The sequence below is a fragment of the Talpa occidentalis genome, unplaced genomic scaffold (assembly GCF_014898055.3).
Source record: "Talpa occidentalis isolate TD23 unplaced genomic scaffold, MPIMG_talOcc4v2.1 talOcc4.4, whole genome shotgun sequence".
In the NCBI taxonomy this organism is placed as follows: domain Eukaryota; kingdom Metazoa; phylum Chordata; class Mammalia; order Eulipotyphla; family Talpidae; genus Talpa; species Talpa occidentalis.
Window position 1 is genome coordinate 32,044,989 of NW_023604295.1, and position 27,335 is coordinate 32,072,323.

At 43.9% G+C, this 27,335-nt stretch overlaps 3 protein-coding genes across 4 annotated transcripts in view; 1 reads left to right on the plus strand and 2 right to left on the minus strand.

Annotated features, from left to right (window-relative positions):
- Positions 1-2,925, plus strand: part of MAP3K13 (mitogen-activated protein kinase kinase kinase 13) — a 132,772-nt gene extending 129,847 nt beyond the window's left edge. For both annotated transcript variants that reach the window (XM_054700417.1, XM_037525232.2), the window contains one exon: positions 733-2,925. In XM_054700417.1, the coding sequence (XP_054556392.1) occupies positions 733-834 (102 nt within the window). In that variant the 3' untranslated portion in view covers positions 835-2,925. The remainder of the gene's footprint in view (positions 1-732) is intronic.
- Positions 2,926-6,872: 3,947 nt separating this feature from the next.
- TMEM41A (transmembrane protein 41A) lies at positions 6,873-15,579 on the minus strand. Its single transcript, XM_037525233.2, has 5 exons — positions 15,405-15,579; positions 13,080-13,233; positions 10,875-11,036; positions 10,382-10,520; positions 6,873-8,687 (listed from the first exon to the last, which is right to left on the minus strand). Exons 1-5 carry the CDS (start codon positions 15,521-15,523, stop codon positions 8,470-8,472), a joined length of 792 nt encoding a protein of 263 aa, XP_037381130.1. The 5' UTR covers positions 15,524-15,579; the 3' UTR covers positions 6,873-8,469.
- Positions 15,580-20,428: 4,849 nt separating this feature from the next.
- LIPH (lipase H) overlaps positions 20,429-27,335 on the minus strand; it is a 38,458-nt gene continuing 31,551 nt past the window's right edge. Inside the window, exons 7-10 of the mRNA XM_037525234.2 lie at positions 26,990-27,085; positions 26,385-26,496; positions 23,012-23,185; positions 20,429-21,610 (exon numbers count right to left, since the gene is read on the minus strand). Coding sequence (XP_037381131.1) covers positions 21,523-21,610; positions 23,012-23,185; positions 26,385-26,496; positions 26,990-27,085 — 470 coding nt within the window. The 3' untranslated portion in view covers positions 20,429-21,522. The remainder of the gene's footprint in view (positions 21,611-23,011; positions 23,186-26,384; positions 26,497-26,989; positions 27,086-27,335) is intronic.

Below are 27,335 nucleotides of genomic sequence, written 5' to 3' on the forward strand. Positions count from 1 at the left end.
CCCTGCTCGCATCCCTGTCATCCTGGAGCTCTTTTGGGTTGAACATGTGCACATCCTTTACGGCTATGACCTGGCATCCAAGATGCAGCTGCCTCCGTGACTCAGCAATACCGAGATCAGCGAAGCTGCAGCATCAGGGTAGTTTCTCCTGGAGGCCGCACAAACGCCTTGCTGCTCAGGAGCCCTTCCACCCAAGGTTGAGCTCAAACGTCACCTCCTCTGGGACCCGTCTCCCCACCTGGTTAATGGGATGGGCCTCCCTGCTCTGTGTTCCCAGTGCCCAACCTCCTTCCCTCTCGCCCCCAGGGTGCTGCCACTGCGCTAGCACCTTAGCCCATGTAGGCGCTGCCTACCACACCAGAGTACAGAGGCTGAGCATGTACAGCCTGCAGTCCGCCAGCCCACATATAAATCCCAGCCTTTCTATTTTCTTACTGTGGATGCTGGGCAAGCCTCATAACCTCTCTGTAGGTCCATTTCCTTCTCTGTCAACTGGGCATGGTAATAGCATCTGTCCCTCGTTGTGAGGCTGAGATGGATGAGTAGATGCAAAGCCCTCACAGCAGAGCCTGGAATGTGGCCAATGCTAAGTGGGGATGTGCAGGTCCTGCCTCATCATCACCATCACCCCCTTTCTAGCAAACCAGTAAAGTGGCTGTTGCTCGGGAAGTGCTCAACATATGTTCACTGAGTGCAGGAATAAATGAGTTTTCTTTTGTCTGGACTTTGCAGAATCCTATGCAGTTTGAAGAATCGGACTGTGACTCTTCAGAAGGGGAGTGTTCTGATGCCACCGTTAGGACCAATAAGCACTACAGCTCTGCTACTTGGTAATGCGAGAATACCCACCCCGAAGAGCTCGTGGCTATCCTGGCATTTCAAGTCCATCCCACCCCTGACTCTTCCCACTCTCTCCCTGCTTTTTTGTCTGGGAAAGAGAGCTGCCCTATCTTTCTTACCCCTAGAAATGAGCTGCAATAACAGGAAATTGAGACTTTGCAAATCTCTGGAAAAAATATCCAAATGAAATTAAGTCTCACTGAACATTTCAATCAAGAATGGCAGGGATCTATTTTATTGAATATTCTAGCTACTGTAACATTGATATTTATTTTTGTTTGACATTTTAACACTTTGTACTGTAAAGAGTGAACTATATGATATATAGAAAGACAATAATTTCTTGCTTAAAAAAAAGAGAGAGTGAGAGAGAGAGAAAGGAAGAAAGAAAGAAGTGGAATCTAGGAGCAACATCCTTGGGAATTTGTGGGGCCAGGAGGTTTTATTGCTACTTGAACAGGGGACCAATTCTTTTGGACATAAGTGACTGAAGAAGAGCCAGAGCAAGACATATTGAGCATTTTAGAAAATGCTTTTCCTTTCAGCAACAGGAAATCAATTTTAGATAACTGGTGACAGATTACATTAGCTTGTCCAGATGGGTAATGGGAATGACCTAGAAAAGTTTGGTGACCAGATACTTGTGTCCAAGGTCTTTGAGCGCATGTGCTTCCTCTAGGAGGAAAAGGAAAACTGTATGTGGAAGCTGATTTCATTTTTAAAATTTTAAGCAGTATTTGGTAGTGAGACTTACAGTGTCAAACCTTATCCTTGACAAATACTTCCCTTTTTAATGCTGTCATTGTCATTTCCTTGACCAATGTGTTGACTTGTCAGACTCAAGTGCCATTTTCTTCTAGCTTTTTCCTTTCACCTGTTGACCACTTCCTTCAGGAGAAAAGGAGGGTCAACTGAGGCAGAGAGCAGGGCAAAAGAAAAAAAGAAAATCTACAACAGTGTTGGAAAAGCAAACATGGAATCTGTAAGAGTGCATTCTCAGAATGTCTCAGTTCAGCCGCGGGGAGAAGATGCGACCCTCCCTCTGTGGAACCAGGCTGCTTGTCTCCTAGAGTCAGACTGATGCTAACTGGACAGACTTTGAAGACAGTTAGATATGTGTGAGTCTGTCCCATGTCCGGTCCCAAACTGTCCCCTTGGTTTGTATTCGCTAACTCCTATCTTGGAAGTTTTAGTGACTGATTACAACTATCATAGTAAAGGCAAACTAGGCAACTTGCAAAAGGCAACCTCTCTCCCACCCCAGTAGCATTTTTGTTAAATGCTACTTGTAAAAAATGTCTTTTACCTCCCTTTGGATCAATGCAGTTTTGAATCATTGGATTTAAAAATTTGTAGAAAGAGCAACTTCTGCTGAGCAGCAATTGAAAAGATTTTACATTGTCCAAAGCATGAGGTCCCTCATGTCTCCAGGGTCATGAGCTCTGCAAATCATCCCAAGGTACTTCACAGTGCCTTGGCTTGAAGGAAGTATTTTTAGCTAGAATTTTATATAAAAATAGATGTTGGCCTAGTTGCGGTCTGTCTTCAAGGTAGGTTACTGTCAAACAACCTCTCGAGGCTCAAGACTTCAGAAGATGGCTGTTCTCCTTGACAGTGCCTCACCTGGACATTAGGAAAGACTGACACATACATGGATTACACCATCTCCCGTGCGGACGAAAACGTGGCCCACTGCTGGGGTTCGCTGATGGCGTCAGCCAAAAAAGGAAAAGCAGGAGGGAATGTAGCGTGGTTCCTTTGCTTGTTTGATCCCTCCATTTGTTTACATTTTATGTTGAGACAGTGATTTAAATTTTCGTGTTATAGCTCTTAGGTAGGATGAAGGAAAATGTTTAACTTATACAGAGAGCAGTATTGTTTGCATTAAATTATTCCCTTTTGTACAAATTCTGTAGCTGGACTACATGAAAGATCTTAAGTTATGGCATTCTTATCATTGTTATTTTATTTTATAATAATTATCATTATTCTCATTTTCTGTCGATCAGAAGGTGTGGTTTATGGTGCAGCACAATGATTGTGTTTATTGCTAACCATGAATTATTATGGATTTTTATGATTTTTGTGAAGGAATGAAAATGGACTGCGCTTTGGGAGCTCCTGGTATCCGTGTTAGTTGTATTCCCTCATTTTCTGTGTACAACAACAATCACCGGAGGTGTCTTCTGCCCTGGAGCCCAATGGGTACGCTATGATTTTGACTTGATCATGAAATCTCCTGGGTGGACAGATGACTGAGTGGCTGAATGGACAAGAGTTTCAAAAGCTGTAAACTTCCTCAAGTTTCTCAAGAAATAAAATCATGAACTACATTAGAAACAAAAGGAGCATGATTTAATGCCCTGAGAGTAACAGACCTAGAGCGTTTCTGCCTGGGGCCCTTGGTTAGATAGTGTGAAGAACTGAAGGCATAGACTGTAATCTCCTTCCTGCCAGATGCCACAGAATCAGCCACTTTTCTCCTAATTTGGGTGGCAGGGAAACTGAAACAAAGGAAAACACACACACACACATTTATGGTAGGACAAAAAGTGCCTGGCTGGGATGATCCTGTGACAAAATGAGAGAAATTCTGGGATGAGACTTAGAGGGTCTTAATAGGACTGGTAAAGTCTCTTGAAAGGCCATGTTTTCCATCCTTGACTTCAGACCACCCTGTGCTGTGAATGTCTCTGTTTCACTGTGGCTAGGAAGAAAGAGGCTAATTTCTATATCCTCTTTCCCTCCAACTTTTCTAAAACACTGACACTTCAGCTTGCCCAGTTCTTGGCCACCTGTAGTGCCATAAGAGAAACACCAGTATCGAAGTCTGTCTTACACCTTTCGGTCTTCCTAGAAAACCCACACCTGATACCTGATAATCTTGGAAAGTTTTGAATTCCTGTCTTGACTATCATAAAAATGTGACATACCTTATGTGAATTAACTATTATGAGCATGTTAGGGGAGGCAACACTATTGAATCTTCTTGACTCCGTGTCTTCAAGAGTTGAATAAAGTTCCATATTGCACATTTTTATTTTTTAGAATAAGTGACTAGAGGCTACAGAGAATAATAGTGTCCTTAGTGTAGGTTAAAAAGAGAAATCCCTTCTCTACCCCCGCCTTGCCTTTCACTGCCTGCCTTGAGATAACCAGGATGATTTTGAGTTGGTATATTGGTTTCTTGAGAACAACTCCAGTCGCTTAAAGAGTATTGAATCAGGAGCTCAGGGAATTCAAAAGCTAAGTCTTCAGTTTTGACAGCTGTGCAACAATGCTTTAAAAAAAACCTCACAGGACTGTGATTTCAAGCTTCATTGTTGATGGAAAGTTCCACTGCCTTGGGATGAATGTCCACATTCATTTAGCATCTGCTTTTGATTGACTGCAAGATAATGAGTTTTAATGTGTGTTGCAGATGAGCATTTGGTTCCGATTTCCATCTATTTCTAGATTGTGTCCTCTGAATAACAATTCCTCCTAAAATTGCTTAGCAGAAGAAATGAGAAGCCTGCATACACTTTGAAATTAGACCAGGCCCTCCCATCAGTAAAGTTTAGACATGTTTGCAAAATTTGGGGGCGCTCTGCTCAGAGAGGTGGAGACGCTAGCTAGACCATCTGGTCTAGCCTGCTTGAAGTTCAGCTATTTTAAAACTTTAGGATGAATAAATCTATCCTTGTAGAATTAAGGACATTTTAATAGGATTTAATAATACTGGACATTCATTTCAGAGCCTCAAATTGCTAAATTTCCCTCTTACATGATGTAATAGATTTACTGGCAACCTTTTGGCGTAAATGCATCCTCACCAATCAAATGATTTAGTGGTTTTTTCCATGTCCCATGTTTCAGCTTTTCCTGCTTTTCTTAAAATATGCTTCTTGAGCTTCCTGAAATTGATCTCCAAAGTGAAATATAACATTCCAAGGAATTCCCACCCTGCTCTGCAGCATATAGTGTGCGGTGTTTCGTTTTTCCATCTACCATCTCCACCATAAACACCCAAGACTAACGTTATTTATTGATCACCATAGCCTTTCCAACTAAGCCTGGACATTCCAGAACTTCTTACCACTCGGCACCTGGGGCAACAATTACCACTTGATTGGAATTGCTGTGCCAGGGAGGTTTGCCATCCAACGTCTAAGTGCATAATTAATTTTCCAAAGGTGGTTTGAGATCTTGTGTGATACCTCACAGGAGAACGACAGGAGTACATTGGTGTTCTCCTAATGGATCCCACCCAATAGCTGTCAGGTGGTGACATAAGTACCTCCACCCACTGCCCTTTTGGACCGCACTTCCGATTGAGTAATCTCCCATCACTGATGGATTGAATTCCAACATGTCCCTTCATTTGCCTCATTTCATTGTATTAAATGAGCATGTTCATTCCTCATCTGCTATAAACAGAAAGTTAATATGTTAAGTCCCAGTTAGTTGCTTCTTCCTTAGTCTCTGTACCAAAACAATGTGATATTCTTTTTAAGACTTGGACTTGTATCGTCACAATGAATTTAGTGCCTTTCCAGGCAGCAAGATTTTTCTTTGCTGATTTCATAGAATCAATGTCCTAGTATGATCACACCACCAGTGACCCACTTCACCTTAGAATCGCATTAGTCTTTCTGTCTGCATGTTACAGCCTATATTGCAACTCATATTCAAACTGAATGAGCTAGACTGCTGAGTGGAGGGCCCCGTGGGACCTGGAACACTTCTCAGGGACAGGTGGCAGAAGAGGGGAGCTCTGAAACCACTGTTCTGAGAAACAGGGTCGGTTTAAGGCTTCCATCATGTGACCATGGCATGATGGCAGGATTTCAGAACCAAGCCCCCAAGCAGATGGCTAGGCCACCATAAGGAAACTTCCAGTAGAATCCCAGGCCTACTCTCTTCACAGCACTCAGGGGAATGCCGGCTCCTGGTGGCAGACTGCTGTCCAGACACCAGGCAGACTGGTGGCTGCAGGCCAGAGGGGACCTCAGCCAGAATGTCAGGGCATGGAAAGATGCCCCAGGAGGCTTTCTGCCTCCTGAGAGGCTGCTCGGATTCCGCAGGTACAAAGATTCACTCTGGGAGCCTCCCTAGTGGTGCAGGGGGTTGAGCGCAGCACTGTGAGGCTGTCTGCAGCCTTTGAGATGCGGGTTCGATCCCTGGCCAGCCAGGGAACACCCCACATGGTGCAGCAGACCTCTCCTGTCCTGCCCACTGCTCCCCTCAGCAGTGTATTTTGGACATCTGCCTGTTCTGCTCCCTGATCTCTCTGGTGAATCTTCTCACCCCTCCGCCCCACGCCTCTGGCTTGTACCCCACTTCTTAAAAAAAAAAATCCACTCTGATTCTATTTGCAATGATTTGAGTTCCTATCAATTTGGAGCAAATTAACTTTTTTTTTGAGTTAAATCTCAAAATGGGCCCCCTCATGTGTCTTCCCTATGGTCTCAGGACTGGTCTTCCCCTGCACCCTGTGTTGGTTTCTGACGGGACACCCTCTGTGTATTGTACAGCCATGGGAACAAGAGCAACTATCAAAGCAAATGCATGGAATTAAAAAGTGTACTTCACTGTTTCCTGGTCCTGTCTTTTCCTAAAGATACAGCTTGGATCCTGAAAGCTGCCTTTGCAAGTCTCAGCATTTGTCAAAACTTTAGGGAAAGAAGATTTTATACGACTGGTTGTCCACAGGCAGGAGAAACATGACGGGGAAGCTGGTTTCTGTGGCACTTTCATCAGACACATTCACAGAAGGAACAGACAACCATCCTTTTCCTTTGGTGTACTCTCTTCTTGATGCTTGAACAGCCTAGGCAGGCGCTCTGCTTTTTCCCTAGGACTTTCTGATGCCTGTTGTGTAGCATATTATTAGTGGGCCCATTAAAGTGAGCATGAAAAGGAAGAGGGGAAAATGAAAATCTCCTTCCCAAAGAATGATACCGGTCAGCCTACTGAGAGTGGAAAGCTAAAATACCATTTGGATTGTCTGATTTACAGCCGATCTCAACTCCCATTGGCAAGGGAGATTGAAACATGCACAAATAAGCACCACACAGAACATTTATATCCATTTATTTGGGAAACTGCTTTGCCTGTAAACTCACAACTGATAAGGCACATTGTTACAAAATCAAGGGGGAAGAGAAGGACAAATCTCAGTTTCCTCCTGATAAGGGCACAGGGCACACACTTGCAAGTGTGAGAAGCTCCTCTGGCCCCCTCCCTCCCCCGACTCCAGAACACACAGCCAGGGGTTGCAAAGTCCAGTTGGCCATCCCCTTACCCCCACTCATGTAATCAAGCTTCTCTTAAAGCAACACATCTTTACAAATGAAATTCTCGTTGTGTTTTTTGGATCATTTCCCTGCTTGCGAATTCATTCTTGCTACTGAACATAAGCATTCCCAAGAATTTCCAGAACAAGTCATCCAGATCAAAGCCTTGGCAAACTCCTTGGCCAAGTCAAATAAAAAAACCCAGTAAGTGATGCCCCAGGGCAACAGTGCTGGCAAGAAATGATGAGTTCCTCCTGCAGGGTACAGGATCCCAGACCTGGTCAGTTTAGGAGCCAAGGTCTTTCTGTCCTTAAAAACATTTCCCAGATCTGTGCCCACTCAATATCGCCACTGCAGGAAGTAATGATAGATATAGATAATTAAAACACAACATCATAAAGTGATCCAAAACCAGTTTTCCTCTTTGAACTAAAAGATAAATAGAATTATTGCTCAGTTATTCTCAACAAATGCCAAAATGAAAAATGTTCTGAGGGTACATTTGCTGATATCTGAGAGTACTGAATCCACTTTCCCAGCAGGGAGATGGAGAAGAGGTTCCCACAGGGAAAGGTCAGATTAGAAAATGTACTGATGGTCCTTTGGTTCAAGTGAGTCAGGGCCCTGTCCTATCCACATGGGTAAAAAACTTCCCCAGAACATACCCATTTGCTCCATTCATATTTAATAGTCTGTTTGCAATCAGCTTAATTGTCAGGAGACAAATATGCTAACATCAGTATCTCAACACAAAGTGCATCACAGAAATCATAGTGCATTTGAACTGAACATGAAGTTCTATGTAGCGTGTCAGCTTGTTTCCCTTGGTTTATGGAAGAGGTAGGTCATCAGCAAAAGAAGTACAGAAGAAATACTTTTCAAGAGACTAAAGAGAGAGAGCGATGCCAGTGATGTGGGCTCACATGCCATTTTTACTAGAAACATCCACTAGGGACTTACTAGAACACTTGTCACAATAGCCTATCACTTTGCAAAGGAGGTTCTCTGGACAAGGACAATCAGCATCCTTTCCCCAGCCACCTCCACGTTTGGCAACAGATGAATACAGTGGACTATCCTGAGTCTCTTGTCCCTCAATAAACTATGATCAGGATTTGCTAGGAGGCCCATTTTGTAGCATATCTTGCTAAACCAGGGCTAGTGTGGAACCTGATATAATTCACTATCCAGAGCACAGATTTGTCCTTTATGACAAAACAGTGTACACGATAAACAGTACCCAAATCACCTGCTGAGGGTAGTTAAACAACAAATGAGGGGCTTTAGAGGACCACACCCATTATACAAATAAGCAACAGGGTCCAGAAACACAGCAACCAACAAATTCACATCATGTGTCCTTTCTACCATTTAGATGACTGGTGTTACTTGTTTCATTCAAATGCAGGTCTTTCTGGCTAACCTTCATGAGGGCTGCAGGAACTAAGGCCATCATGGCAATGGCCAACAGCTTAAAGATCGTTTCCCAAGAGAAAAGAGCATCCAGAGAGGTCAGAGTTGACAGGATGGAGCCCGTCTGCACACAGATGAAATTATATGGGATCAAACCTGCAAGAGGAAAAGGGAAAAAGCCTGTTACTGGCGGACAAAAAAAAATGAAGAGTAACATTTCAGAAATGCCCCCAAGGAGTCACAACAGGGACGTCCAGTCTTTCTCTTCCAACTACTACCCCTACACAATTCCCTTTCCCTTCTTCTTTTCCCTCCCTCCCCTCCTTCCTTCAACTTCCCATATACATCTGCCTTGTGCAATAAAAGGATAAGATAGTTTATAAAAACAGATATATACTTCAATAAGACAAAAAAAATTAGGAAAAACCAAATGAGTGAAGAATAAAATAAACAGGGGCATATTATTAGTACAAAAAGCACATAAGATTCACCCATTTGACAGTGGAAGGGTCCAAATTTGCTTCTGAGTGCCCAACTGCAAGTACAGAGCAGCAGCCACACTGTGAAATTTATAGTATGAGAATGACAAAAAAATAAGTTTCTTAGAAGAAACTACTTTTCATATTGTAGAAGTACTACTTCTCATGTTCTACATGGTCTCTAAGAGATTAAATCTGCTAACCCCAAAGCCTATGTGGTAGACAGGCTGGTTATATCCAGCCCCCTAACTGGTGAAGTTCCTAAAACATTCTCAGCTTGACCCCAGAGATTCTGGTTACCTGGGTCTGGTAGAGCCAGCATTTTAAAAGCCTTTCCCCACCTACACGCGTAAGATATTGATTGGTCTGGTTCCCCCGATAATCCAATCCTCTTCTATAGTACGTATGCTCAAGATCACAGACCACTCAAGGTCACACAGCTGATCAGAAGGGACACCTCCAGAATCTTTCCAAGCCTCACACCACCTAGGTAAATACAAGCTGCTTACCGAGGTACTGAGGCTCTTTGCCTGAAAGCCGATATGACCAAAATTAGCTGTGGTAGATTTTGCTTCAATTTAAGATCTCAATTTCTCTCAAGAATTCCCTATTAATAGAAGCTGCTCAACCACAGATTTGTTATGTTTGACCTAAAAGCTCTGAGCAACTTTCCCTCTATGCCCTAAAGAAGGTTGAAGAGAGCCAATCCTTGTCTTAGCAAAGGCAAGAACATGGTTTATTTCCAGCATGGAGAAAATATTAGTCTTTGGTCTTATAAGATGTTAGCACCTTTACTATTCTGATAAAGGTGATCCAAGGCCCATGCTTTGAGAAAACATAGACCACTCAAGCCCCCAGCCCCTCATCTGGCCAAGCAGCCCACTGAGGGTATTGAGGAGCTGAAGGTCATTCAGTTGTCGAAAAGCAACTCAGTGACACCAGCTCTACCTAAGACAGATCTTATCAAAACAGAGGCCAAAACCAGATATGAAGTTCTTTGTTCTGCTGCTTTCTTCTGTCTATTCCTACCCGGCTTTTGCTGGCTTTCATTGAGAACTTACCATGGGCCAAGTCGAGGGCTTTATAGATTACTCTTCCAATCCCAGTGCCTAGTGCAGAATGGCATTGCATACAGTTATAGAATAAATAATCCTTATTTTTTTCCCACAAGTAGTTTTTTATGGGTTTTCATGTTCAAGCCTGAGCAGCTCTAAAATCAGGTAGAGTTCCTTTTGGTCACAGAGCTTGCAGATGTTCTTCAGGACACTGGGCCCTCAAGGTGGGCACATGCCCGTGTGGCTGGCTATAACCCTGGGAAACAACCCAATATGACAACTCTGAATGCTCAAGCTTATCCTACCAGCATCTTACCGATAAGAACAGAGAAGAAGAACTGCATCAGGGGGATGTTCAGAATAGGGGCTGAGAGGTTCAAGAACCAGTTTGGCGTCATGGGGAAAAGTCTCAAAAAGAGTAAGAAAAAAAACAAGCTGTTCCTGTTCTCCTCCACCTATAGCCAAAAAAGACAAGGGCATTAAGAAGCAGATTGAAAAAGAAAACTATACACTTTCTGTTTCTAGAATCCTTCAACAACCCTCTGGGATAGAAACTGGCATCTTCACTTTTAAAACAGAATTGCCCGAGGCTCAGAGAAATCAGAAATTTACCCAAAATCACAGAGGTGGTAATGATGGAGCTAGGATTTGACCCCAGGTCTGTGTCTTTTGAAGATATCAAAAGAAGCCCAAGATTCTCCCAAAGCAGGGCAGAGGAACACTAGGGGGAATCCCTACCATTTAGTTCCCCCAAGGCCACCAAGTGGCTCTCCAGGGGCCCAGCACTCAGCTGTGCCTCCCCTCCTTACCTTCTTCTGCAGCATGGTCACTTTATCAGGAAAGTACAAGACCACCAAATCCTTGCCAAAAATACTGGAGAGCAGGTAGCAGCACGTGGCGCCCACGGAGGTCAACACACAGCACAGCAGAAGGCCCAGCCACGGCCCAAACAAAGCACCAGCTAAAACATTCTGCAAAGAAAGCAAACTCTCAGCCATTAGAACGTTTCACAACTGCCAATCACCTTGTCCTGGAGCCCCAAAGTCATATGTTCCCTTCTCCTTCAGTGATTTTCCTGGCCTAAACCCAACTCACATTTCAAAGAGGTGAATGAAAAGTAATGGAAAAGCTGCGAACTCCAGCCCTGGCCTCAGTCTCTTCACCTTTAAAACAGAGATGAGGTTTTTTAAAACCTCACAGGCAGGAGAGGGTGAGATGTAAAAATACACGTCTACAGCACCCAGCCTTCCATGTGGACCATGGCAAGTCCCGCAAACCCTGATGCTCTAGTAAGGCCGAAATGCAACTTGCAAGTTATTTTCATTATTTTAAATGCACACAATCTGTGGGTTTTTCTACGACAAAACCATGTAAGTGATGTAAATGTCTTATTTTTTTGCTTTTTGCTGGGGTGACATCTATGTGGTATGCTAACACCCGGGATTCCATGTTGACGAGAGCTCTCGTTGACATGCAAAAAAGGTTTCAATGAGCAGAAATGGAAAGATGAACCATTCCTTGCTAAATGCAATTCAGTTAGTAGACATCATCCTGCTAAACTTGGAATTCAAAATAGAAAGTAAAAAGGGATCCTGGAAGTGAGAAGAAGGGGGTCTGCAGAGCACCTACTACTGCAAGTGCGTGACTATGTCTTGCTCAATCCTCACTGCCCACTGCACCATAATACCCCTTATCCTCTTCTGCTGGTGAGAGATTAAGTATTGGGCCCCAGATCACATTAGGTACCCCATGGAGCAGCTGGTTCTTTGCCCTGCTAAAGGATCAGGTCAACAGGGAAGGCAGGCAACCCCTCGGGGCAAGCCCAGCATATCCTATCCCTGTCTCCACACCTGCCCTGTCTCTCTTGCCATGGACATGTTTGCTTTTCTTCCAGTTTCCAACTGCTTAACTGGATCCAACCTGAGCCTGAAGTAGAGAAAAGATGCTGGGACAGGAGAGCCAAAGAGGACAGGGTGTCCTGCTTAGTCACTCAACCATTTGACAACTGCTGAGAGCCACTGTGTGCCAGGGACCATCACCAAGATGGTCACTCTAAACCTACTCTTTCATTTGATTCTCCCACACAACAATCGTGGGTAGGAGTGTCTCCGTTTAATAGATAAGGAAACAGCACTGGAGAAGGTAAAAGGCTTGCCCACAGTTACACAGCTATGACTCAAACCCACTCCAAGCCCAAACATAGGCATACAATTATTTGAGCCAACTTAAAATGCTGCTGGGAGGATCACACAGATTCTCTGCAAAACCTGAGATGGTAACTAATGAGGAGCATCCAAAAGACAGAGCACAAGCCCAGGTCTAACACTGCAGTTCCTGAAAGCAGGGCACTGCTAGCAAATCAGGACTTGTCCTTTCAACACCAGGGAGACTTCCCAATCCTCTACAGCCTAGTATCACCATAAACAACTTGCATTTATTCATCAAACACTTAGAAGGCACTTTCTGTGCCAGCCAAAGGAATACAAAGGTTGATAATAAGGAATAGGCTCTGCCCTCAAGGAATTCACAGACAAGTAGAGACAACAGATTTAAACAACAAAAAAAATAAATAAATAAAAAATATGGCTAACATGCAGAATATTACAGGAGGTAGCACAGTCCAGAGTGTGTATGCATGCCTGTGTGTCTGTCTCAGGGACAGCTTTCCTTAAGCATCAATGCCTTAGAAACAAAGCAGCAACATACCTAAGAGGAAAAGCAAGGGAAGAGATGGGGTTGAGACCCCAGTCTTGCCCCCTCCTCACCAGTCACCTTAAACTGTTACTTCAAACCATTTGTTTCCTTATCTGGAAAATGTAGATAATAATGCCCACTATGGGCTTTTGAGAGAACTAAGTGAGATCTTGCAGGGAAAGCAACTAGGTCAGCGCATGACACAGGAAGCTGTCAGTAGTAGTCAGTGTAGTCTGTCTCAAGGCCATATGACTTGCTGCCAAGGGCCCCTCGAAACACAAGGTGGGCTCCTGGTAAACACAGAAGGGTAGGGCACTGACCAGGAAGCTGGACCCCGGGATAGCAAAGCCCTGTTTGTAGAGGTAGGCACTGCAGAAGAGCAGGAATACGTAGCTCTGGTGCTCCTTCCGATATTCTCGAAGGACTTCGGAAAGCTCCCGAAGCTCTGCCAGATCTGAGGGGAACCGCAGGGACCTGGGGATTTGGAAAAGCAGATGGAAACATGAGTCCAGATTAGCCAAGCACTTAAGAAAATCATTTGTGTCTTCTTTCCAAAGTAGGTTTATATCAAACAAAACTTGCAAGATGAACATAGACAGATCTGAGGCATACGTCAGGGGAGAGGAAAGTAGAAGGTCAAAACGGGGGAGGAGGGCCTCCCTGGTGGCGCGAGGGGTTGAGACCAGCCTGTGGGGCAATCTGCGGCCACTGCAGCACGAGTTCGATCCCTGGCCAGCCAGGGAGCTACCCACATGGCGCAGCAGACCTCTCCTGACTCGCCCACAGCCCCCCTCAGCAACGTATTTCAGTCAGTCTGCCTGTTCTGTTCCCCACTCTGTCTCTGGTGAATCCTCCCCGCCCCACACACACCTCTGGCCTGTACCCCAGTTCTTGTATGCATAAATGAATAAATCTTAAAAAAAAACAAAACAGGGGAGAGAAGAGAACAAGGGAATGTGGAGATGGATCACAAGCGTTATGGTGGTGGGAGAACTACGGGGTCTACGCCTGAGGGGAGAAATCGAATATTGTACAAAAATGAACAACAATGCAAGAAAATTAATTATTTTTAAAAAGCGCCCATTATCTGGCCTGCTAGAAACACACATAATGAAAGCATGGGATACAGGTGACTTGAAACAGCACAGCAGAGGCAGACAGAAGAGCGCTGGGTTGGAAGCAAGAGACTTGGGTTAGTTAACATCTTAACTCCCCTACTAGCTAGTTTATGGTCCTGTGCTAGTCTCTTATCTTACAAATGAGGGGTTGGTGCTTATAATCACTAAGTTCCCTTTTAGCATTGAGGTTTTATGATCTACTCTTATGAGCAAATGTATTAATTTCCATGTTGCCTTCCATTCAAAAAACACCCCCTCCCCCACAAGCTTTAGGTCAAGGACAATTAACAACATCACATTGTTCCTGAATTAGCAGGCTAAAAGACTGTTTATCAATCAGTAACAAGCCAATTAAAGAGTCTCCGAGAAAGTTTATCTGTCCCACACCATAAATATAACCTTCTTGATAATGTATCAGTCTTGAAACCAGCCCTTTCAATGGGCCTGCTTTTTCGTTAAGCTCTTAACCTGGCTTCTAGTGTACTCTGAATCCGGTACAAGGGTTACAGAGTAAAGGCTACCTTGCTTCTGCCACCTGACCAGAATCCGTCAAAGATCAGCTTTGAACAAACCCTCCTAATTCTCCTAAGAATGTTTCTTTTCTTATGTCTAACACCGACAGCAAAGCCTTCTCAGACCAAAAGAACATAGTAACTAAAAACAGTTGTCCTGATCTTTAACCATCAGTAACATCCTTGACAATACAATACTCTGCCAGGCCCACTTTTGTAACTTTATACAAAGGATGCAGCACTCGCAACAAACCAGTCGGGTAAGTACCAGCAGGTACCGTTCTGACTCAGTGGGTCAGAGCAGAAAAACAGGCAGCCAAGAAGAGAGATGGACGCAATTAGGATCCGTGAATAATTTAAAGTCAGAGCAAAACATCTCCTGAAGACCTAATGTTTTAAGGTCCCAAGGGTAGACCTGACGGAAATGGGCTGGATGGGAGCCCCGAGGGCAGTCGTGGTGGATTTGTACTGCGGCAAATGGGGGTCAAGGGTGTGCCTGAGAAGACTCCGCTGGGTAAGACGCCGCAAAACACCAGCCCGAGGGGCCTCCCCAGTGGAGCAGCGAGTTGAGCGCCACGCTGTGAAGCTGTCCGCAGCCTCTGCATCGCGGGTTCGATTCCCGGCCGGCCAGGGAGAACCCACATGGCGCGGCAGACCTCTCCTGCCTCGCCCGCTGCTCCGTCTGTCTGTTCTGCTCCCTGCTCTGACTCTGGTGAACTTTCTCACCCTCCAGATCCTCTGGTCTGTACCCCAGCTCTTGTATAAATAAATAAATCTTTAAAAAAAACCAACAACAACAAAAAAACCCACCACCCCGAGCCGCGCGCCCCGACAGCGCAGGGCCGGGAACTGGCTACTCCATTGGCCGCCCGGGTACCGTACCCCGATCTCCAGCCCTAGAACTGAACCCCAAATCCCGATCCCCGACGCCTTCGAATCCGGAAAGCGAATCTCAGAGTCTCCGCCCCCATCCCTTGACCTGCTCCCCTTCCTCTGACCCGACCCCGCCAAACACCTGTCTCCAGTCTCTCCATCCGAGGCCAGGGTCGGCACGCGGGGAAGCTGGGTTGAGAGCAGGTACAGGGCGAAGGTGCAGCCAGCGAAGATCAGGAGGAGGCCGAACAGGGAGCGCATGTCGGCGCGGAACCCGGGCCCGCCGGGCCGCGGAGGAGCCGGGACTCTGCGCGAGGAACTCGCGGCGCGGGCTCCGCCAGGGGAGCGAGTTTGCCGACGGACATGGGCGGGGCCACCGCAGAGCCCGCCCCCAGGCCCAGGCCCAGGCCCCGCCCCCGGCCCGGGTTCCTGCTGCGGTTTCTTGGGCAGAGCTACGCTAGGGGAAACCTGTCATCCAGCGGGTGTCCCCGTGTGTTATCTTTTCCTCCCCGTGTGTTAACTTTTCCTCCTCGTTCTGCATTTGTTTGCAGAGGCTCTGTCAGACACCGGGAGAAGCAGGGATGAAACATGAACCCTGCCTACGGCGAGCTTGCAGTCTAGTGGTCAAGACAGTTCTGTCCACCACCAATTGCAACACAAAGCAAATGCAGCAGGTGTAGAACCAGGGGTAGTGACCACGGAAATAATCAGAATTACCTTTTTTTTTTAAGGTTGGTTTTTTTTTTTTTGTTTTGTTTTGTTTTTAAGATTTGTTATAGAAGCCAAAGGCGCAGGAGGGTGAGAGGCTTCACCAGACACAGAGCAGGGAGCAGAACAGGCAGAAGGACCAAAATACATTGCTGAGGGGAGCAGCGGGCGAGGCAGGAGAGGTCTGCCGTGACATGTGGGAATCTCCCTGTTCTGCCGGGAATCCAACTGGCGCTGCAGAGGCTGCGGACAGCTTCACAGCGCCGCGCTCAACCTGCTGCGCCACCAGGGGAGGCCCAGAATTACCCTTTATTGAGTGCTTTCTAAATGTCCAATATGCCTGATCGTCACAACAATTCTGCAGGGTTGGCATTTTTGTCTTTATTTAGCAGATGAAAAATCTAAGCCTCAGAAAGACTAATTGACATTCCCTCCCCCGGCCCCAAAGAGAGCCAAGATTAAAATCCAAGTCAATCTAGATCCAAAATGAGTGGTCCTTATGGTGTATGAAGTCATGGAGGCGGTAGGATTGGGGTAAATCTTAGAGGATCAGCAGGATTTCTACAACAGAGGAAGGAGGGAAAGAGTTGGGGAAAAAATAATGTCTTATAGTTCAGTTTCAGTGAAGCCTAAAGTATGAGTGAGAAGTTGGGGACAAACTGGAAGGCATGTAAGCTAAGAAGCTGAACTTTTTTTTTTTTCTTAGTATTGTACTAGGTGAGACACCAACAGAGGTGTTTAACCAAGAAAGCTATTTAACTCCATTTTAGGGCATTAGCTCTGGAGGGTGGATGATTAGAACACAAGTTGAGAGTTCCACCTGTCTTGGAGAGAAAGGATGAAGGTCTGAGTCAGGACTACAGCAATGAGAATGGAGAAAAATGGACAAACTGAAAGGAGTTGAGTTGGTAGGATGTATGATGAGTGTAATGAATAAGGGACAGATATGACCCAAAATGTCACAAACCTGGATAACAGAGAGAAAGTGTCCTTGTCATGTCATTCAAATCACCTCTTGGGTCAAATAGGGAGCACCTGTCAGAATCAGAAGTATGCAAAGTCTAGAATCCCATGTCCTGGAATTTAGCTTATAGGTACACTCATAGGTAGACAAAGATGTTCAAAGGTATTCTTTTTGCACTGTTTTTATATTAAGAGATTGGAAAGAACCTAAATGCCTATCACTCATGGATTAGAAGGTAAATTATGGTGAATTCACAACTAAAACACTGAATACCCTCCTAAAAGATGGAGGCAACACTACATATCCTGAAACAAGTTGTTTCAGGAACAACTACATATCAAACAAGTTGCAGTGTTAGCGTGGAGTTGTGAAAAAGGAAAAAAATACATGTTTTCAAAAATACTGAAGTTCTTCTGAATGAAATGATTCAATGTCTGGACTTTGCCATCAAAATAACTGGATAGGAGTTTAGTAGATAGGGATATAAATAAAAAAGACTGGTCATTAAACTGATACATTTTAAAGCTGGATGGTGGCTGCATGAAGGAGAATTTTATACCATTTCTCATTTCTGTACCTATTTGAAATTTTCCATTTTAAAAAATGAAGAGAAATGGTCTCGGTCTTTCATTCTAATTTTCTCCCCTCAGATCTTCCATCCCAGCTAAATATGAACCCATGCCTCTGACAACACTCTCCCTCTATTTAGCAATCTTCTCTGCCTGGAAAATTCCTAATCTTTCATCAACACCCAGAGCAATTTTCATCTCCCTTGAGAAGTCTTCTCCAGAAGAAAGGTTACTCCTTCTCTGTACTTGGGCCTTCCTGTAGAGTGCCTGTATAACTTGGTTCATCAATACTGTATTCCAATATCATCCATGTCTCCAGTAGATAGCAAAAATAAGACAAATGTCTCACCCCAATCCTTAGTCTTTGCTTGGTATAAAAGTGGCACTTAATGTTTGTTAAATTACTGGGTCAGTCTCATGAAGAAATGATTAGGCAATGTTGATTTTGAGATATCAAAGGAATATAGGAGAGGAAGTAAATGAGAAGTAAACGTTAGTGAGCATGTACCAGGAGTATGCTGGGACAAGAAATAGAGTAATTAACAAGAATACAAGGTTCCCACTCTCAAGGACTTTACTCTCCCTTTGGTGGGAGAGAGCATGGAGAAAAATACAAGTATAAAGTATGATGAATATCTAGAAGGAAACACGTGTTAAAATGATTTGCTTCAGAGAAGCAAGTATTATATCCCACTTATGGATGAGAAGGTTTTCAGATGAAGCCACTTTGTAAAATCCACAGTCATGAGTGCTGAAAAGGATTCATGCCCTTATCTGCTTCTCCTGAGCTCTTGCTCTTTCCTCTGTCTCACGCCACCTCTCCGTTGAGCAAGTGAAAAATCCAGAGCGCAAATTGGCCATTCAGATTTGGAGGTCAGCCATCAAGAGGAAAAGTTGAAATGAGGGGGCAGTGGAAGGTCTCTTGGAGGCCTTGAGAGGGAAAGTAACAGCATCTGATATTCATTGAGTACTTAATACACTCCAGACCTCATGAGATTTTACAAATATGAACGTACTCGTTCCATATAACAACTTCCGTGAAGCTGGGACTCTTCCACTGTACAGTCCAGGAAATGGAAATTTAGGAACACAGGTGATCAAACAGGTCACAAAGCAAACACCAGAACCTAATCTCTACACTACCTGTTTGGGAGAGAAGACTGAGATGAGAAATTGGCAAGGAAATAGTGGAAACCGTGAAAGAGAACAGGATGGCTCATTTAGGGGTGTTGGATGACAATCAGTGGGGATGAGGAGAGGAGTGGTCTGAAGGGTCAAGAAAGACTATTAGAAAAGGAACCAGTATGAATGACAGTCCACAGAAAAATCCAGCAGGGAGACCTAAGTGTTTGTGGATACAGTCAACAGGGGAGTATAAGAAACCGGAACTCTTTGGAGACTTGATTTCCTACAGATTCACTCCCCAAGCTCTGCTTTCCACCACCAACCCCCACCCCACCTCCAGTCCTGCCATTCTCTTATTCTGATTCCTCTGTTAAACCTATCTGCTTGAGGAAGCAGCCTTGGACTTCCCACTCTCAACCCACCTCCATGTTGATCTATGTCCCCAACCCCATGGTTGGGGATGGGCCCCCATCACAACACCTGCAAAGCCAACTCTAACCAGTCACTGCACCACCTACAGGCTACACCAGCCTCCAGTCCAGTCCCCATCATTTTCAGTCATGTGCAGGTAGCCTGACAAAGGATACCTGCAACCTCCAATGAGGACACCTGCTGGACTGGGACACAGGTAGTTGCTCTTGAATCAGGGAAGTGGGAGTAAAGGCCAGGCAAGAGTTTCAGTGGAGTGAATTAGCCAGTCATGCACCATGGCTGTCAATAGTTTACTCTTCCTTAAGGCTTCCATGGGTCTGCATGGAACAACTGAAAGGAATTGCTATGAAGATCACAAGATTTTGCTCCCCAGCGCCAGTAAAACATAACTGATTGTGTCAGGATAGACACCTTCTCAAAGAGCAGGATCCAAAGGCTGGTTCTTCTCAGAGTTGGGCTACCTAGTGAATGAGTGGCCAAGAGTCCAATGGTCTCAAGGACCACAAAGGTCCAGAGCTGTCCTGCAGAGGGAGCTGGGCTAAGTCAAAGAGGCTCATGAGAGGATAGTTGGTTATAAAGGCCCATGAGCTTTTGTTGCAGAAGACTCCAGGACAGCCCCCATCCTGAGGTCTGATGATTGTCCAACTCTTCTTAGGTTTCTGCAAGTCCTCTTTCTAATAAAAATTTGAGTGGAGTCTGTTGCTGCCATCCAAAGTCTTCTTGGCTAAGATAGGGTTTTGCAGGACTGGGAATAAGGGGCCAACGTCTAAGGATGGGAGGCTCTGAATTTGGGAAATAACAGAGTGTTGATGTCTAAATTCAGAATGGAGATGAGCCCTTGAGTTCCTAAAGATGAGTCTGCTCCATCTCACTCATTAGACATTTCTCAAGCATCTGCTTTGTGCCTGGCACTGTGCTAGGGCAGCAATGACACAAGAGCAGCAGCATGCTCGTGGCACTCTGGGCAGGGTACATATGCAGAAACACATACAATGTGCTATGATTTAAAAAAAGCAGTGCTGAAGCCTCCATGGAAATGGGTTGTGGCTGGGGTGAGGAAGTCTTTACCCACATCTGGGAATTAGCTCTTAGGGCTCAGAAGATGGTGGGCAGCGTTCATTTAATAAATATGTCCTGAGCAAAACTATACAGTAGAAGAGAGGTTACTTCAAAGAGGAGGAGGTTCCGGGGCCCATGACACTCAGGAATCCCAGGCACTTTCTGGCAGAGGCCACACCTGTGGCATGAGGGGTTCGGGGGCACTCACCTCTTTGGCTCTGTGCCCGCACTGGGCATCTGGCCCCAAGAATCATCCTTTTTGGTTCTGTCCTTTCTGGCCTTGACCCTCCAGGCCTCTCTAGATTTGGCTGGTTGTCACGCCAGATTACGGAGCACATCCACTTTGGGGGAAGCCCAAAATTTCCTCAGACTGGAAGCTTCAGGTGCTCTAAGAACAAAGTGGTTTATGCTTTGGATTCACGTGTTAGCAAAACAAGTTTATTTAGCATCATTTCAAAAGGTTAACAGCAATCCCTTTAATAGGCAAGATTAGGGAAAGTGTATTTTCATTTTGCATCTTTGCGTTTTCTGAATGCCCTTCAATAATCATGGATTACATTAGTAATAAGGAAAAATAAACATGTTTAATGTTTATTGCTTAAAATGACAGTTGCCTAAAAAGTGATCCTTCTTCACCTGAAGTGAAAAGCAAGCTCTGCTTTTCTTCCCTGCCTCTCACTCCCTCCCTGGTGACTGAACTGAAAGCTGCCTGGCTTCATCTACCATCCTCCTTCATCCACTTGCTTTCTAGTCCCAGCAGCTGCTCCAATCTCCCCCTGCACCAACGGTGTCCCTTTCTGCTTTCCTGAAGCAAACCACTCCAGAAAGAGGCTGATGTGATAAAGAGAAGTTGCCTGATTGCACATGAGATAAGACATATCAAAATAAATAAAAACATTTCACATTTATCAAACCACTCACAGAGGTGGCCATGGGATTCAAAGAATATTTCACACCTGCCTCCCAAGTCCACCCAACAGCCCTGAGATAGATCAGCCTCCAACTCCCACTGCGGAGACCCAGAGGATTTGGGGATTTTGGCACAGAGATGAAAAGGAAGTCCAAAGTGAGGTTTCCTACCAGTCTTTCCCTTAAAGATACTCGACCAGCCTCCACCGTTACAGGTCAGAACAAAAGAAGTCCCAGGATTCAGGCAGACAAACCTCAGGGCTATGGACAGCCTGGCTATTTCTGACTTGCTCTACTTAGGGGCTCCCTCCCCAGAACTGTTTTATAATCCAAGGTTGTTTGACATTTTCGCACTTGACATCCACAGGACATTACTGAGAAAAACCCGGGTTACTCCCTATGTTTTGTGCCTAGAGAACAAGGCAAGGTGAAGCTTTGAAAAAGTCTGTAGTTGTGCTTTCTTGATGTTACTGGTGCCCTCCTGTCCTGACAAGTTACAATTGCAACTTGGAGCAGTGAATAGGCTGGAAGAATGTCTCCACGTTTTCCATCAGTACGAGATCATACCGACACAACTGGGGTCTGTAAAATAAGGAGAAGTATCCTGGTCAACAGAGGAATAAAAATGCCACGTTCTAGTAAAGGAACTTGTACCATATTGTTAGGATACAAAATTAGTTAATGATTATTTCTGATGGGACAGGAAAATGTTGGGGTAAAAAAGCAAAGCAACATCCACAAAAAGAAAGGGGGAAGAAATCATCAAATCTCTGAATAATGACACCATGAATGATATTTTTCAGTTTCCTAGGATTTTCTGTACTTTCCAGATTCATAAAATGAACATGTATTCATTAATCATCGGGGAAAAGCATTAAAAAGTTCCAGAGTTTTAAAATGCAATGACTATCCTCTTAGGAGCCACATGTATTATTAAATGCTTCAGGTACCCTAAAACCTGAGAAAAAAAGGGCTGTATAATCATAAAACACTAATTTCCAAACTCTCTCCATCCACAGATTGAGGGCTAGGATTGTATGATGGAGTCACATTGTCACAAAACAACATATACCGTCATGCTCTGCACTTTAAAAAATCATTCACTCTCTCTCTCTCCACATTTACACATTGTTTTGTTTTTTCTTAATCAATTGAGAATAGGTTGTTTGGCCCTAAATACTTCAGCAAGCATTTTCTGAACAAGGACATTCTCTGTGCAGATATCAAAGCTAATGCTGGTATAGCTACTTTATATTATACCTTACAATGTAAGTACCAATTTACATTTACATAGTACTGTATCCATGAAATAAAAGATTATACTGTATCCATGAAATAAAAGATTCATTTTTCAGCACCTTTTTTTCATTTCTGACCCTTTTTACCAGTTTGCAAAATATATGAGACTTTCTTTTCTACAACAAATTTTCAAATTGCAAGCAATGTGTGCGGCTAAGGAGAAATTATATAATGCTAAACATACAACAGTATCATTTCCTTGAATTTCTGGCCCATTTATCTTTAGGGTCATACGAGGCTAATTTTTTTGGATTACTGGACTACTTGTTTTCATCAAATCTATTTTTGTAAAATCCCTCACTTCTTTCGTGATGAATGATGAAGTCCTATTAAAACATCAGACCAGGGCTGCCCTGGTGGTGCAGCAGGTTGGGCACAGCACTGTGAAGCTGTCCACAGCATCTACAGTGCGGGTTTGACTACCGGCTGGCCAGGGAGATTCCCACATGGCGTGGCAGACCTCTTCTATCGTGCCCTCTGCTCCCCTCAGCAGTGTATTTCGATCATCTGCCTGGTCTGCTCCCTGCTCTGTCTCTGGTGAATCCTCTCACCCTCCCATGCTTCTGGCTTGTACCCCAGTTCTTGTGTAAAAATAAATAAATCTTAAAAAAAAATCAGATCAAGCATACTGGACAGGATCGAATCTTGGAAAACAGAGCTTGTCAAGCCCTGCCTACAGCTCACCTGTCTGGATGGGCAAGTGATCTTAATTTCATGCGGAGAATCCTGAGCTTGTACTTTGGGCCTATTATATTGCCTGTAGAGAACACCAAGGAAATTGATGCCACTTTATCCAGATCTTTATTAAATCTTGCAAGCAAACTCACTTGCTGGTATTTCTGAAATGTTGAGGGCTCACTGGAAGAAAGGAATAATATTTTTTTAATATTTTATATAATTCTTACATCATTTTTCGTTTTTGCACAATGTATGCATTTTCATTTTGGTTATATTCCCCATACAATTGCACCCCCCCAAAAGGAATAATATTTTAAATGGATACAGATTATTAGCAAAATTTTTCCAGCCTACAAATCATTCATAAGCAGGTATTCATTTGACCCCATAGCTTGCACTAGCCAACTTTCTTGAGCAGAGTTGGCTGAATCCAAAGCACTGCACGAGTGAAGCTGTTGACCCCAGGGCTGCTGACATGGTAGGCCATTAGAGAGGGATGTGCTCTAACTGCCTACCACATGCCGGACATCTTTTCCCTTGGCATATCTCAACTCCCCTAACAAATTCTACAGGTGAGGGCCTCCCTGGTGGCACAAGGGGTTAAGTACCGCACTATGAAGCAATCCACAGCCTCTCAGCAAGAGTTCAATCCCCAGCCGGCCAGGGAGAAACCCACGTGGTGCAGCAGACCTCTCCTGTCTCCCCGCTGCTCCCCTCAGCAATGTATTTCTGTCAGTCTGTCTGCTCTGTTCCCCACTCTGTCTCTGGTGAGTCCTCTCACCACCCGCATCTCTGGCCTGTACCCCAGCTCTTGTATGCATGAATAACTAAATCTTAAAAAAATTCTACAGGTGAAGTTATTATCTTCATTTTACAGACGAGCAAACAGATGCTGGCAGGGTTTAAGCTCACCTGGGTCATAAGGCATGTCTGCCGCAGTTCAGGGATTTAAAGCCAGTTGTGGTTGAGTTCAAAGTTTGTCGTTTCATTAAACTACATTGCTAGACACTTGCGTATATTTTTAGCCAAACCAGATAGATACTAATGTAGAAGTTGTGCTTAAGCATAGCCTTTTTTCATTCCTGCCTGTTAAGATAAACCTTAAATTAGCTATATCCCAAATACCAATACTTTTATCCAGGTGTATGGAGATGTTTTCTACAGTTGGAACTTCAAGTTAAGCCTTCAGTTTGCTCACAGCAAGGGTCAAAATCTCCTTGAAGTTCTGGTAAGTAAGCAGAGGATCCCCCCCTGGCTTTAGAAACAGGAGGCTTTAGCTTACTCTTTAGCTTGGAAGTGGCATAGGGGCTGGGCGGAGAAGTGTCTGTCATCCCCAACCTCATCGAATCATGTGTAAGTTCCAAGGACAGCACAATTATGAAAGGTGTCAAGATTTTTAGTTTCTAAATACCATTTCCACTCAAAGGAACAAGGGTTCCCTGGAGAAATGGCTGACTCCAGGGCTAGGGAGGGAAAGTGCAAAGTGATTCTGGAACAACCTGCTTACTAAAAAGTAAGGAAGTGCAAAAAGAATAATAAAGATTGTTCAGAGACACAGAATTACCTCACACCCATTGTGAAGGCTGCTAAAAGAAGATTGAGTGAAACACTAAAATAAAGATGATAGGGTTTCTATCTTGACCAAGATCTAAATCTCCAAATTTAGGAACTCCTAGTTGGGAGAAATTCACTATGTAAAATTAAAACTTCTAAGACACGTGAAAAGCAAATATGTAACCAAGTGTTGGCATGAATACCCAAACTGTGGTAGGTGAGCACTTCCTATAACTGCACGACCTCCCCTGCTATTTCTTAGAGTGTCCAGATGAGGTCTCTGCTCAGCTTCCCCACGTAAGCACGGGCGAGAAGTTACCTGAGCCTGGGTCTCCAGATGCGCCCCCTGGCGGGGCGCCCCCTGATTCACACTGATGAAGAGTGTGATGTTAGACATGTCACTTGGCCTCTTTCTTTGAGCCTGAGATTCCTCGTAGATAAAATGTAAGTGGTAATATCACCTTATGTGGTCTTGGTGAGAATTTCACTAGCCAGTGTGTGCAATGTGCTTAATTTAATAAGCAAATGCACCCTCATCTATTCTATTTATCACCCATAAGGTGGTTGTCAGTTTCCGATGCTATTCTAGTTAGTTTTCTATGGGTGACAAGTCAGGAGACAACCCAAGTGTCAGGAAACATTTCCTGATTGAATGAATAAAATATGCCTCAAATTCCTTTGCTTAAACAAGAATTTGGGGGGAGGGTCCCACTTTATCCTAATTATAAAATTATATACAAATAGCGACTTAATAATTTTAAACTATATATGTATAAGTATGCACAACATCACAGAAAATTGAAGAGAGAAGCTGAAAGAACACACTTTTATTTCTACCACCCAAGAGGCAATCTAACATATTTTGGTAAATTTCTTTTTCATATTTTTACATTGTTGAGCTCATTTTATATTTTATGTAACTTGATGTGCTGCATTTACAAGCACATTATAAGCATTTTACACATAACCTCAGCATAGAAAAATACTCTACTATATGGTAATATTTAATTCACCATTTCCCCGTTGTTAGATTTGTAGGGAATTTATAATTTTCTATTGCAATTTACATTTTTCTGAACTTCAGAAACATATATATATATATATGTTTGTTTGTATGCATGTATGTATATTATAAGCTCATAAAAGAATAAAAACATGTGGGAGAGTGAGTGCATTAGCAGAAACAAGGACTTGCACTTTGTGTTACATACGCCTCTATTGTTTAAATCTTTTATAACAAGTGAGAAGGGCATTTGTAATAAAATGTTAAATCAAAAAAGGAAGAAAAAAGAAGAAGGGAGGGGGAAGGCAAGAGGGAGAAAAGGAGGAAGAAAAGAGACAAAAGGAAAGGGAGGGAGAAAGAAAGGAAACCGTTGCACCAATTCCATTTGTAAAGAGCCTGGAAGACCACAAAAAGCAACTAAGCAATACAGTATCTCCCCTTGTATCTTTTGTAGAATCAACAAATCAACAGACCTATAAATAAGAAAGTAGCTCTAGGGCCTACCTGGTGGCATAAGGGTTAAGTCTGAGAGCTGTTATATTATCACTGCCATGGCATGAATTTGACTCCTGGTCAGGGAGCCCACCCACATATGGCACCGCAGACCTCTCCTGTCTCGCCTACTGCTCCCCTTAGCAGTGTATAGTAAGTCTGTTGTTCTGCTCCCCACTCTGTCTCTAGTGAATCCTCTCGCCTCCCACACCTCTGACCTATACCCCAGTTCTTCTACACAAAAATAAATAATTTTTTTAAAGTAGCAATGTATGTGATTAATTTCTCTGAGCAAAAGAAGAAATGGAAAACTATCCCAGTCCAACTTACTGATTGATTTTGGATTCTGTGGTGTCTCCAGCTTTGTCTCTCAATTTGATTGTAATGGACCCTCTTCTTACGTTCTTGTTCCAAATTATAATGTCCACAAAGTAATGATATACTGCAAAACAGGGAGAAAACACAGGAAGAGAGAGATACTCCCAACTGCTCCTTGAAGGGTCAATTCTTAAAACCAAACCTCCCTAAAATGGTCATCATGGTTGCTTTGGAGTGGAATTGACACATAAATGTGGTTGACATCTAATTTTTCTAGACCCGATCTCGTATCTCTTGAGGATCAAGCAATTTTCTGGAACGTCCCAGTGAAGCTAATGATGACGATTTATTGATACTTTAATCTTCATAACCCAGAAGACAAGCATTATTATCCCCATTTTACCTAGCAGGACACTGAGTCTCAGAGAGGTTAAATGCCTTGGCCAATGTCACACAACTAGTATATGGTAGAATCAGCATTCAACTAGGTCTGTCCGGCACCAAATTCTAAACTTCATCTTGACTTTCATTTGCCAAGAAGTAGCCTGGTGCTGAGACTCAGTTATTCCAAAAAGAAAAGGATTGAGCAAAAGTAGACCACCACATTCACCACTCACTGCAGTAGGGTTCCTTCTCAGCTGTGTCAAAGAATGCTTTAGTCATAGGAGGATCTTTCTCTCTTAAATAGTCTTTCCAATTATCAGCATAATAGCCTATAAAAAAAGTTGGAAAAATGTAATGTTAACACATATTTCATTACTATATAAATGCAAAAGCAAATCGGAAGGATAGAAGCGGGAGTTTGACAGTTGCCACCACCAAGATAATCCCCCTTGCACTTCTCCCCATGATGAGGACCTACAGGGCCACAGGGCAGTTCTCCCCAGAACCCACCGGAGTTTTGCTCACTAAAAGCTGTTCCTAAAAGCTAGGGCTTGCAAAAGGACACAGTGGTGACTTTCC

Coding starts and splice junctions, on each gene's coding strand:
- TMEM41A (XM_037525233.2), bottom strand. CDS start 15,523: ATGCGCTCCCTGTTCGGCCTCCTCCTGATCTTCGCTGGCTGCACCTTC. Junction 13,234..15,404: donor GATGGAGAGACTGGAGACAG/GTGTTTGGCGGG, acceptor CCAAATCCCCAG/GTCCCTGCGGTTCCCCTCAG. Junction 8,688..10,381: donor CTTCTTCTCTGTTCTTATCG/GTAAGATGCTGG, acceptor TTCCTCTTGCAG/GTTTGATCCCATATAATTTC.